The 14,001-nt window shown below is 40.6% G+C and overlaps 1 protein-coding gene across 3 annotated transcripts in view; it reads right to left on the minus strand.

Moving 5' to 3' along the window:
* Positions 1–14,001, minus strand: part of dock1 (dedicator of cytokinesis 1) — a 555,786-nt gene that overhangs the window by 391,283 nt on the left and 150,502 nt on the right. For all 3 annotated transcript variants that reach the window (XM_072239408.1, XM_072239407.1, XM_072239409.1), the window contains one exon: positions 13,644–13,821. In XM_072239408.1, the coding sequence (XP_072095509.1) occupies positions 13,644–13,821 (178 nt within the window). The remainder of the gene's footprint in view (positions 1–13,643; positions 13,822–14,001) is intronic.

Raw genomic sequence — 14,001 nt, forward strand, 5'->3', positions numbered from 1 at the left:
TTCAAATTTGCTACTTAGGAGTTACATATGTAATATCCTGGGTAAGATCTATGTTGAGGTACTTTTACTTGAGCATTTTTCTGTAAAAGCGGTGTATCCTGCTAGTAAGAGTGTCCAGGTTTCGGCTAAGGACAAGGAGCCATGTTGTTCAACTTAGGAATGCGGTGTCAACCAATTGGGGTTGTCTTGGTACCTGTTGTAACTTTCTGCTCCGGGGAGCGCTGGGCAGAAGAGATTTCTGAAGGACAGTAACCTGGTTTTGTTTTTTTTTGGCAGAAGCTGCGGAGAGGGGCACAAGGGAATATGCCGCAAAATTCCATTCGAAAGAGAGTCCTTATTGTAAGAAGTGCTTTGTGCAGATCAATGGCTCCAAGTAGGAAGGTGCCAATATTCCATTGATTCAAGATGGTCTTCAAGGGAAATTGAGACTGTGGCTGTTACCATAACACAGACTCTGGGTCAGTGCGTGAGTAAAGCTATACATCCAACCACTCCAGAAATGAGCTCCAACGCTTAGGTGCACATTTAGACAAATTTAACTGTAATGGGTCCTTCTCATTTTCTTTTCTTTTTCTGTAACTGTTTGTTAAAGTTGAAAATTTGGTAAATATATTTATATTGTAATTTTATTTGGTATACGACCTGTTAATTTCTTTGCATAATTCATTATTTACACAGCATTCGCTACAATCAATGTTCCTCCCCAGAAGATCCCAACTTTCCTGTTCAGTTGAACCCCAAATCATAACAACTCGAGATGAATACTGCTTATGAAAGGAGGTCTTCTCACCACTCAGTCACATGGCTGTCATCGGAGTTAGCTAACGAGCCAGGTTTGTATGCTAGCCTGGTGAGAGGGTTGCACTCACATTGACATTCTGGCAGACTTTTAAGTGATAGACAAAGCAGTTAAAATAATGACAAACGACTGATAAAATGAAATGCTTAACAAATTATTACGGTTCTGTCATTTCAGAAGTATTTTGTTATATATGGTGAAAATGTGCCTGTGAAAGTGTTGCTCCTTCACTACTGATACAAGAGTTTGAATCAATTGTCAGATTTATGGACATTATGCTCAGCTTTCTCCCTGAGCAGTTCAGTATTGGGTAAATTAGCATTTCAATTCAGAACCTCTAGGAGATGGAAAATGACAGTATCAATATTTTTTCTGAACAGGCGATGGAGATCCATAGTGATGCCAAAATTCACTGTCTGAGTTCTAACCCTGGTTCTTGCTTATGATGAAGTTTAGAAATCCAAGATTTGGAAATGAAAGCCAGACAAATCACCAGAGCTTGCTCAAAAGAAATATTAATATTGTTGATTCATGGAGTCATAAAAAATTACAGCACAGAAACAGGCCCGTTGGTCCATCTAGTCCATGCTGAAACCATTTAAACTGCTTACTCCCATCGATCTGCACTAGGACCATGGTCCTCCATACCCTACCATCCATGTTCCTATCCAAACTTTGCTTAAACATTGAAATCGAGTTTGCATGCATCATCTGTACTAGCAGCTTGTTCCACTCTCTCATAACCCTGAGTGAAGAAGTTTCCCCTCATGTTCCCCTTAAACTTTTCACCTTTCACCCTCAACTCATGAACTCTGGTTGTAGTCCCACCCAACCTCAGTGGAAAATGTCTGCTTGTATTTACCCTATCTATACCCCTCAAAATTCTGTATACCTCTATCAAACCTCCATTCAAATCTCGTATGTCCTAAGGAACATAGTCCTATAATCTTTCCTTATAACTCAGGTCCTCCAGACCTGGTATAATCCTTGTAAATTTTCTCTAAACTCTTTCAACCTTATTTACATCTTTCCTAGAGGTAAGTGATCAAAACTGCACACAATACTCCATATTAGGCCTCACGAACATTTTATACTTCTTCAACATAACATCCCATCTCCTGTACTCAATACTTCTATTCATGAAGGCCAATGTGCCAGAGGCTTTCCTCACCACCCTATCTACCTGCGATGCTACTTTCAACAAATCATGGACCTGTACTCCCAAATCTCCTTGTTCCACTGCACACCTTAGTGCCCTACTCTTCACTGTGCAAGACCTCCCCGTTGATCCTACCAAACTGCAACAACTTGCACTTGTCTGCATTAAATTCCATCTGCCATTTTCAGCCCATTTTTCCAGCTGGTCCAGATCCCTCTGCAAGGCATAACAGCCTTCCTCACTGTCCACTACACCCCCAATCTTGGTATCATCCACAAAATATCTGATCTAGTTAACCACATTATCTCATCCAGATCGTTGATAAAGATGACAAACAACAATGGACTGAGCACCGATCACTGTGGCACTCCACTAGTCACAGGCCTCCAGTCTACTATCATCTACTACCACTCTGGCTTCTCCCAAAAAGCCTACGTTTAAACCAATTTACTACCTCATCTTGAATGCCGAGCAAATGTACGTACCTTCTTAACCAACCTCCCATGAAGGTCAAATGCCTTGCTAAATTCCACTACCTTGCCTGCATCAACTTTCCTGGTAACTTCCATGAAAGACTCTATAAAATTGATTCGACATGACCTAGCATGCACAAAACCATGCATGCTATGCTTAATCAGTCCAAGTGTGTGTGTGTGTATATATATCTGGACCTTTAGAATATCTTCCAATAACTTCCCACAACTGCTGTCAGACTCACCAACCTATAACTTCCTAATAGATTTTAAGAGCCTTTCTCAAACAGTAGAACAACATTGGCTATGTTCCAATCCTCTAGTACCTCTATTGTTGCTAAGGATAATTCAAATATCTCTGCTAGAGTTCTGAGTAGGCACATTGATCAATTGTGGCCACAATGTGCAATAAAATGCTCATTTTGTTTTATTTCCACAGAGGGCAATTAAACGTACTGCTATGTTTGGAACGAACATTTGTTATTAAACAAATAACATTCAGTAAGTGATCATAGTTCAGTTTTCTTAGATGCTCAAAAATAAGGTTTAAGCAGAGCTGCCATTGTCGGAGTGGGCCGGGGTTAAAGTGATCGGGTTTTGACTCAACGGGTTTTCATTTAACAGGCTCTAAGTTTCTCGTAAGTTAATTTTCTGCATCTTTGTCTACTAGCACATAGTGCGGTAAGAATGGATCCAGGGTTATTAGTATGTTCAATGCGTGAGATGTGGGAATTCTGGGAGACCTCCAGTTCCCCTAATAAAATACCTGCATGTGGTGCATCGAGCTGCAGCTCCTTAGAGACTATTTCAAAGAACTGAGCAGCAGCTCGATGATCTTTGACACATATTGGAGAATGAGTATGTGATAGATAGGAGCTACGGGGATGTAGTCACACCTAAGTTACAGGAAGCAGGTACCTGGCTGACTGTCAGAAAAGGGAACGGGAATAGGCAGCCAGTGCAGCATTCCCCTCAATATTAAGTATACTGCCTTGGATACTACCAGGTAGGAAGCCGCAGCGACCAAGTCACTGTCACAGTCTGGCTCTGTGGCTCAGAACAGAAGGGGAGTAGAAGAGGAGCAAATAGGAGACTTTGTGGATGTGAAAAGGACACCTGGTTGTTATGTTGCCTCCCAGGTGTCAGGATCCAGGGATGATTCAGATCGGGTTCACAGCATTCTAAAGGGGGAGAGTGAACAGCTAGAAGCTGTGGTACATATTGGTACCAATGACATAGGTAAAAAGAGGGATGAGGTCCTGAGGAGAGAATACAGGGAGTTAAGTAGAAAGCAAAAAAAGCAGCACCTCAAGGACAATGATCCCTGGATTGTTGCCTCTACCATGTTGCATTGTGGGTAAGAATAGGAGACTTGTCAGATGAATGCATGGCTGAGAAATCTACGCAGGGGACAGGGTTTCAGATTTCTGGTTCATTGGGGAAGGTATTACCTATACAAAAAGCACGGGTTACACCTGAACCTGAGGGCTGTATCAATATCCTTGCAGACAGATTTGCTGGAGTTGTTGTGGAGGACAAAGTACTTTGGAAGGGGTATGGGAACTATAGTGATAAGGCTGAGGATTGGACTGTTGGTATACAAATAGATGCAGTGTATATGAGACTGTGAAGAAGGACAGGCAGATGAGAGGGCAAAATTGCCACCAGTGGAATGGGTTGAAGTGTAATATTGGGGCAAATCTAAAAGGGTGATGAATACAGGACTGAAGGTGATATATTTTAATGAACGCAGTATGTGGAATAAGGTAGGAGATCTTCTAGCACAGTTAAGAGATTGGTAGGTATGACATGGTAAGCAGTATTGAGTCATGGTTGAAAGATCATAATTGGGAGTTTAACATCTGAGGGTACACATTGTATCGAAAGGATAGGCAGATAGACGGAGAGAATGTAGTAACTATTGGTAAAAAAGTGAAATCAAATTCTTAGAAGGAGGTGACATAGGATAGGAAGATGTAGAATTGTGTGATTTAAGAAACTGCAAGGGTAAAAAGACCCTGATGGGATATATACACAGGCCTCCAAACAGTAGCTAGAATGTGGAGTATACACTACAACAAGAGATAGAAAAGGCATGCAAAAATGGCAATGTTATGTTAGTCATGGAAGATATCAATATACACGTAGATAGGAAAATTCCTGTTTGTGCTGGATCCTAAGAGAAAGAATTTCTAAAATGCTTATAAGCACCTGGTGGTTGAGTCAATTAAAGAAAAGGCAATTTTTATTGGATGTTATGTAATGATTTAACACAGCTCTAGTATTTGGCATGCCTATGCTGAGAATAAAAAGATCCTTTTTGCCTTTTCGCTGCCTCCCATATACTCCTAGTTGATATGTAGATAGAATTGACCATTAGACCATAAGATATAGGAGCAGAATTAAGCCATTCAGCTGAACCCAGATCCCACTCAACCCCATACACCTGCATTCTCGCCATATCCTTTGATGTCTTAACCGACCAAAGGATGTAATCAAGGAACAAAAGAGAACCGATGCCTTAATCACAAACTACACAATTTCAAAACTGTTATGTGAAAGAAGATCATTAAGGTCATTTTGTTCATATTAGCCAACAAACACAAATTTAAGAAAGTAAAAAATGTGCAGGTTGATTTGATTTTTGTCCTTGCCACAATTTTCCTGAACTAACCCTACCCACAATTTACCTCAACAAGACCACAAGCTATGGGAGCAGAATTAGGGCCCTTTTGCCTAAGTTATGACTCTGTATACACAGCTTTCTCACTATAACAACTCCAAAGTTTCAGCAGACTTGTCTCAATCTTAAGTGTACAATATCTTACTGTCAAATTCTAGACTCCCCTATGAAAAGAAACAAGCTCCCAGCGTCTAGCAGTCATGCCATCTCAAAACCTTGCACTCTCAATTACATCACCCTAATATTTTTATCTCCAGAGAATAAAGGCCAATTCTCTTCATTTTCACTCACAAGAAAATCTCCTTATCACATTTGATGTGCCATTTATTTTATGCTTGAAAAGTGGGTATGTTCCTATGTTTCCTCGTGTTCCATCTGCCAATTTTCAGCAAACCTGATGAAGGGCCCAAGTGTAATGATCTGAGTAATTAGTAGAAAATGGAAATAATGAAGACCATTGAACTTACAATTTGCCATCTTTTCTCTTCTGAAGTTTTCCAAGACCTTCCTGAAATTTACCAATGATCCATCTACAGTGCCTACTAAAAGTATTCAAAACCACCCCCCCCCCAAAGTTTTCATGTTTTATTCTTTTACATAATGGAATCACAGTAGGTTTTCCAAGCTCAGTGGCTGAGATGGGAGAGACTGTGCATACAACAACTGTTGCCGGCTGCTTCACCAGTCGCAGAGTGGCAAAGAGAAGGCCATTGTTGATAAAACCTCAGATGAAATATCGGCCAGTTTGTCAGAAGACGTGGGAGTCTCTGAATTCAGTGGAAGAACTTTCTATGCTCTGATGAAAATAAAACTGAGCTTTTTGCCCATCAAACTAGACGCTATGTTTGGCGTAAGCCAAACGCTACACATCATCAAAACACAGCATCCCTACCGTGAAGCAAGATGGTGGCTGCATCATGCTGAGGGGATGCTTCCATTCAGAGGGCCCTGAAGGGCTTGTGAAGGTAGAGGATAAATTGAATGCAGCAATACAGAAATCCTTGAGGAAAACTTAGAGAACTGCAACTCGGGAGAAGATTTGTTTTCCAGCAGGACAATGACCCTAAGCATAAAGCCAGAGCTACATAGGAATGGCTTAAAAACAACAAAGTTAATGTCCTGGTGTGTCCAAGTCAGAGTCTGGACCTCAATCCAATTGAGAATTTGTGGCTGGACTTGAAAAGGGCTGTTCAGTCATGATCCCCATGCAATCTGACAGAGCTTGAGCAGTTTTTTCAAAGAAGAATGGGGGAAACTGCAGTGTCCAGATGTGCAAAGCTGAAAGAGACCTATCCACACAGACTCAGAGTTGCAATTGCTGCCAAAGCTGAATCGACTAAATACTGACTTGAAGGGGGTAAGTAATTCTGCAATCAATTATATTCTGTTTTATATTTGTAATTAATTTAGATCACTTGCAGAGATATGTTTTCACTTTGACACAAAAGAGTCTTTTTCTGTCATTCAGTGTTAAAAAAGCCAAATTATATCAATGCTGTAAAACAATAAAATATGAAAACCTCAAAGAGGGGTGAATACATTTTATAGGCACTGCATTAAAAGTAACAAGTAACTTTTTTAAAATTATTTATCTGATAAAATCGTGACTCAGCCTCTTTTACTCTAAAAAATAATTAACTCAGCCTAGCCAATTGCAACAGATAACAATTGTGCAGCCCTAGTATTATCATAAATTTCTAATTAAATCAATTCCTCCTTGTAATGAATGGGGTGTCCACAAATAAACAACAGATCTCACATATCTAGTGAATTATACAATTCCAATACAAGGTTCCAGCTCTTATAGGTCATGCATTGAACAAAGAAGTGTATTATGCGCTTTCTCAACATCTAATTTATCTCCACTGCTACCTTCCTAGATTTGTGGAAATATGCTGCAAGATTTTACTGTTTCTCTTCTAATTATCTCACTTTCCTGCCTTGTTCACTCTTCTTATATGCATTATCTCACACATTATTTCCTATTGTTTTGTCATTCTATCCCATCTATTAACAAGTTTACTGCAATTGAAAACTAGACTTCATTATAACCAAATTACTAATTTTGATATTAACTGCAAACTTCTAAATTACAATTCCTATGTTTACTGCCAATAAAGAGAGCAAATTTAATTACAGAAATTGACATCTTACCAATTCTCCAAACGGTGTCAAGTATGAGAAAGAGCAGAGAGCAAACTGAAAACAGGGGCACGGCTTATACATTAGTGTACACTATATATTACTTAGTATTTATTTACATAAGAACATAAGAAATAGGAGCACGAGTAGGCCATTTGGCCCGATGTGTCCGCTCTGCCATTCAATAAAATATGGCTGATCTGACCATGAACATCTCCACCTATCTGCCTTTTCCCCATAACCCTCAATTCCCCTTCTATGTAAAAATCTATCCAACCTTGTCTTAAATATATTTCCTGAGGTAGCCTCCACTGCTTCATTGGGCAGAATTCCATTGATTCACCACTCTTTGGGTAAAGTAGTTCCTCATCTCTGTCTTAATAGACAAATCATATAGACTATAGGCCTATAGACAAATCCTACCAGTGACTTTTTTTTTCCCTTTACTATTCCTAATCTCTACCAAGATGGATTTAACATTCTGCCCCTTAGATCTTATATAGTCTCTCACTATCGCCCTGACCTTATCCTAAAATAATAATGGTACCCCACCTCCCTAACCTTCCTGCATATCCTTCCGTATTACCTGTTATCCTTAGATATTTAATTCCCAATCCTCTCCACCCTGCAACCACGTCTCTGTAATGGCTACTAAATCATATCCTTTTTAAACTGATTTGTACCACGAATTCACCGACCTTGTCACGAATACTATGGGCATTCAGATAAGGTGGTCTTTCAGTCATTGTGCCTTTAAAATCTAGTAATCTTTGCCTCTTACGCACTTGACTTTTCTGTACTTTACGCTTACTTTTCTCTTTTTTAACTTTTGCTTTTATCTTTATCCACACTTTTCTCTTTTACTTTATCCATTCCTCTCCAATCTGTTGAACTCACCCCTCTCCCCCCCCCCACCCCCACTATTTGGTTTAAAGCCCTATCCACAACCCTAGTTATGCAATTCGCCAGGATCCAGGTCCCATCATGGTTCAGGTTCAGGTGGAACAGCTCCCTCCTTCCCAATACTGCTGCCAATTTTCCACTTCTCCCACACCAGTCCCTGAGCCATGCATTTAACTTTCTAATCTTCTTAACACAGTGCCAATTTGCAGATGGCTCAGGTAGTCATCCAGAGATTACCACCCTTTTCGTTCTGCTTTTTAATTTAGTTCCTAGCTGCTCAAATTCCCTCAACAGAATCTCTTTCCTCATTCCATGCATTCCAATTATTCACAACAAAGGTTCATTTCATTTCACGGCAAGCAGAGAGACCTCGTGGCCTTCAAAACTCTTTAGGGTATCATCAATCCATAAGCACTGCTATTCAGACAGCCCACATTCAAATCTGTACCACAACTGAAAGGAATTCCTCTGTCAGTGCCCATGTGGTGTTGCACCAAAGCCTGCATATCCTGCAGGACACATACAACAATATGAGAATAGTCCTAGTGTCCACGTTCTTTGGTTCAGAGCACCTGTTCTAGTTAAACCATAAGAAACAAAACAACTGTTGTTCCCTGGCAACATGTTTTTTTTTCTTCTCTCCTTTTAACATTCTGAGCAACTGTTTCCTTTGCATTGTGTTGATTTAGCCTTCAATCATCACTAACACCTTCACACAACACTTCCAAGAAAATGCAGGAGATACAACATTTAACCTCTATCATTTCATTGTTAATAATCAAAATCAATCTTTCCAAGTAAAATATAAAATGACACATGCTTTATTCAGATTAATGTTTTCATGATCTAATGAAGATGAGCTCTCCTCAACCAAGAGCAAAATAGTTGAGCACTTTGTGAAACATCTCAAATTAGTCCACAAATGTGACTCTGAACTTCCTATCATCCTGTCATGTCATCAGGCCATCAGGCTCCTATACTTTCACCAATCATCCCTTCTGTTTTTGAATCTGCCCTGTTTTCTATGCCTCATAAATATTCCCATTTGTTCTTTCCTTTTCTCTCTCCTTTCTGCAATTCTGATGATTCCAATGATTTCGACACTGAAATATGAGAAAATCGGCAAATGCTGGAAATCAAAAGCAACACACACAAAATGCTGGATGAACTCAGCATCTATGGAAAACAGTAAATAGCCAACATTTTGAGCCAAGTCCTGATGAAGGGTCTTGGTCTGCAACATCGACCGTTTACACTTTTCCATAGATGCTGTCTGGCCTGCTAGTTTCAACTCTGTATCATTTTCCACTGATGATGCTCAATCTGCTCAGTAATTTTGACATCTACTATTTTATAGGTTTCAACACTTCCAGCACCGGCAGTTTTATTTCTTACCTTTCTATTAAGTATTACTCTTGGGCCTGTTGGCAATTGAATACATTTTCAAATAGTCAAAAAGCAACTAAAGACAAAAAATCACTTTAAGATTAATGGAACTGTGCAGCAATGCCAACAAAGTGTTCTGTTAACACAATTTCTCCCGGTGGAGGTTGGTTGTAGGGGATTCGTAGCCCATTCTTTAGTTAGAGCCTTCAGCATTTTGGACATCGAGGGAGAGAGGAAGAGGACAGCCATCCGCAGTACCACCGATGCGGCAGAGAGGGCCTCAAAATGGCTGTGGCTCAAAAGAGGGGAGCCATGGAGTCACAAGTAGCTAGCCATGTGGACACAAGCTGGGGTCTGATCAGCCCCGGTTGGGTCATCTGGAGGAGGTTGTATGATGTTGAAAGACCCGAAACACCCGATGATTCCAGGAACATCACTGAAGATGTGTCCATCAAGAGATGTATGTACACAGTCACAACTCTACAAAAGTGACAGAAATCTACTGTTCCCCGAAAGTCCTCTAAAATGGGGAATGCCAAATACTCCATTCAAATGCTACAGAGCAGCAATGCTCAGATTTAGATCTCAGTGCCATGTAGTAAACTAAGTATACAGTTTATTACTTTAGCTACTGTTTATCAGTGCCCTGAAATACCAAACATACCTGCCAATTATGTTTAATTCAAATATTTTTCAATCATTTTGAGGATATCATTTCATGATTTCAATCATTTTCAATCAGCAAAAGGATAAGATGTGAGAGAACAGTGAAAAAGTGTGTATGGAACTGGATGAGACAGCAGAGATACTTAATAAATACTTTGCTTCAGTATTCACTACAGAAAAGGATCTTGGCGATTGTAGGGATGACTTACAGCAGATTGAAAAGCTTGAGCATATTGACATTAAGAAAGAGGATGTGCTGGAGCTTTTTGAAAAGTTGGGTAAGTCTCCGGAACCAGATGAGGTATACTCCATGCTGCTGTGGGAAGTGAGGGAGGAGATTGCCGAGCCTCTGGCAATGATCTTTGCATCATCAATAGGGACGGGACAGGTTCCGGAGGATTGGAGGGTTGTAGATGTTGTTCTCTTATTCAAGAAAGGGAGTAGAGATAGCCCAGGAGATTATAGACCAGTGAGTCTTACTTCAGTGGTTGGTAGTTGATGGAAAAGGTCCTGAGAGGCAGGATATATGAACATTTGAGGAGGCATAATATGATTAGGGATAGTCAGCATGGCTTTTGTCAAAGGCAGGTCATGCCTTACGAGGCTGTTTGAATTTTCTGAGGATGTGACTAAACACATTGATGAAGGTAGAGCAGTAGATGTAGTGTATATGGATTTCAGCAAGGCATTTGACAAGGTACCCCATACAAGGCTTATTGAGAAAGTAAGGAGGCATGGGATCCAAGGGGACCTTGCTTTGTGGATCCAGAATTGGCTTCCTCACAGAAGACAAAGAGTGGTTGTAGACGGGTCATATTCTGCATGGAGGTCGGTGACTAATGGTGTGCTTCAAGGATCTGTTCTGGGAACCCTTCTCTTTGTGAGTTTTATAAATGACCTGGATGAGGAAGTGGAGGGATGGGTTAGTAAATTTACTGATGACACAAAGGTTGGGGGTGTTGTGCACAGTGTGGAGGGCTGTCAGAGGTTACAGCGGGTCATCGATAGGATGCAAAACTGGGCTGAGAAGTGACAGATGGAGTTCAACCCAGATAACTGTGAGGTGGTTCATTTTGGTAGGTCAAATATGATGGCAGAATATAGTATTAATGGTAAGACTCTTGGCAGTGTGGAGGATCAGAGGGATCTTGGAGTGAGAGCCCATAGGACACTCAAAGCTGCTGCACAGGTTGACTCTGTGGTTAAGAAGGCATATGGTGCATTGGCCTTCATCAACTGTGGGATTGAGTTTAAGAGCCAAGAGGTAATGTTACAGCTATATAGGACCTTGGTCAGTCCACACTTGGGAGTACTGTGCTCAGTTCTGGTCACCTCACTACAGGAATGATGCGGAAAGGGTGCAGAGGAGATAAAAGGATGTTGCTTGGATTGGGGAGCATGCCTTATGAGAATACGTTGAGTGAACTCAGCCTTTTCTCCTTGGAGCAGCAGAGAATGAGAGGTGACCTGATAGAGCTATATAAGATGATGAGAAGCATTGATTGTTGGAAAGTTAGCTATTTCCAAGGGCTGAAATGGCTAACACGAGAGGGCACAGTTTTAAGGTACTTGGAAGTAGGTACAGAGGAGATGTCAGGGGTAAGTTTTTTTTACGCAGAGAGTGGTGAGTGTGTGTAATGGGCTGCCGGCCATGGTGGTGGAGGCGGATATGATAGGGTCTTTTAAGAGATTCCTGGATAGGTACGTGGACCTTAGAAAAATAGAGGACTATGGGTAACCTTAGGTAATTTCTAAGTAAGTACATGTTTGGCACAGCATTCTGGGCCGAAGGGCCTGTACTGTGCTGTAGCTTTTCTATGTTTCTATGTAAAATTGTAATTTTGCCAATAAACTTCTATTCGTTTTCAACTTGAGTTATAGTTGAACACTTGGATAACTTAACAAAGGATCTAGCGCTTTTCTGGCACACAATACGATTAAGCTCTTCTCAGGCTTCCAGCCAAGTACAAGTGCCGAGTTTAACCGACGTTTTGATGACAGACTCCGCCATCTTCATCGGGGACAAAGCCTAGGCACAACTAGTTCAGCTGAGTATATATACTCAGACAACTGAAAAATCAGGAAACCTAACAATGAGGAGGAACCCTACTGTCTGTCTTCCCTATATTTCCACAGTCTCTGGAAGGATCGCCAGGATGCTGACAGCTTATTTATTTTCAGTTGACAGCTAAAAGAATTTTTGACAGAGTGTCAAAACTGACCTAGGATCAGGATGGCTGGCATTTACATGATTCCCTGTCAATTCAGAGCAGGTGTATTGGCTGGACAGGGCACACAGTGGAAATCCACATCAAGGAGCATCGGAGGTGAATCTGTTTAGGTCACCCAGAGAAATCAGAGATAGCAGAACTTTGCATGTCGAATGACCACAGGATTAACGTTGACGGCACAAGACTACTGTGCCACGCCAATGACTCTTGGGACCGCCTGGTGAAGGAAGCCATTGAAATAAGGCTGGAGAATAAGAGTTTTTGCAAAGACGAAGGTCTCGTTCTAAGTAAGAACTGGAATACAATTTTAAACCTGACTAGTTGAGGACTAACCAATCAAGAGGGACGGACAACGGGAGTTGAGTATGGCAGGACTTTCATATGATGAAAGACTGGATCGGCTAGGCTTATACTCTCTGGAATTTAGAAGATTGAGGGGGGATCTTATTGAAACATATAAAATTCTAAAGGGATTGGACAGGCTAGATGTAGGAAGATTGTTCCCAATGTTGGGGAAGTCCAGAACGAGGGGTCACAGTTTGAGGATAAAGGGGAAGCCTTTTAGGACCAAGATGAGGAAAAACATCTTCACACAGAGAGTGGTGAATCTGTTGAACTCTCTGCCACAGGAAACAGTTGAGACCAGTTCATTGGCTATATTTAAGAGGGAGTTAGATATGGCCCTTGTGGCTAAAGGGATCAGGGGGCATGGAGAGAAGGCAGGTCCAGGGTTCTGAGTTGGATGATCAGCCATGATCGTACTGAATGGCCGTGCAGGCTCGAAGGGCCAAATGGCCTACTCCTGCACCTATTTTCTGTGTTTCTATACCACTGGACTAGACATGCCCAGGCATCATCCCTGATGAAAATGGCAGAGTTTGACATTGAAACATTGGTTAAAATCAACACCTGTATCCATCTGGAAGCCTGAGGGGAGTTTATACTTGGATAACTTCCTTTTCTACTCATACCATTAAAACAAATGGTTTAAATTACCCAAAGAAAATAAAATCACTCCAATAAATCTTACAGTAAAAATTTGGAAATGTATATAATACATTACACAAATATCCAAAATTCTGATAGCAGATAACTGAATGTTTAATATATTTTTTAAACTTTTTTAAATGTAATTTTTCACAAAATCAGCTTTCAAACTGAACTACATTCAACACTCAAGTCATTCTTTTTTGTATCTTACCATTCTGTGTGAGTTTTGTTGAACAAACCAAAGTGGAAATCTGAAAAGAGTCTTTGCTGATGGCTAAATTTCCAGAACCATGCATACTTTTCCCAGTGTAGCCTTTTTCCTCAAGTTCTGGTTTAGTTGCGACTACATTTAAATACAGTGATGCATCTTCCAGCTTTTTGGCATCCCACTGTTCAGGAGAAAGATTCTATATGTTATATTTCACCAAATATTGTTCTTCTATTTTATCAGAGGCCCTGACCTGGGCCCAGTATGTAAGTACAATTATAAAGAAAGCACAACAGCGCCTCTACTTCTTTGAGTTTGTGAAGATGTCATGACATCCGAAACTTTGATAAACTTCCATGGA

Source organism: Mobula birostris, chromosome 21 (assembly GCF_030028105.1).
Source record: "Mobula birostris isolate sMobBir1 chromosome 21, sMobBir1.hap1, whole genome shotgun sequence".
Lineage (NCBI taxonomy): Eukaryota > Metazoa > Chordata > Chondrichthyes > Myliobatiformes > Myliobatidae > Mobula > Mobula birostris.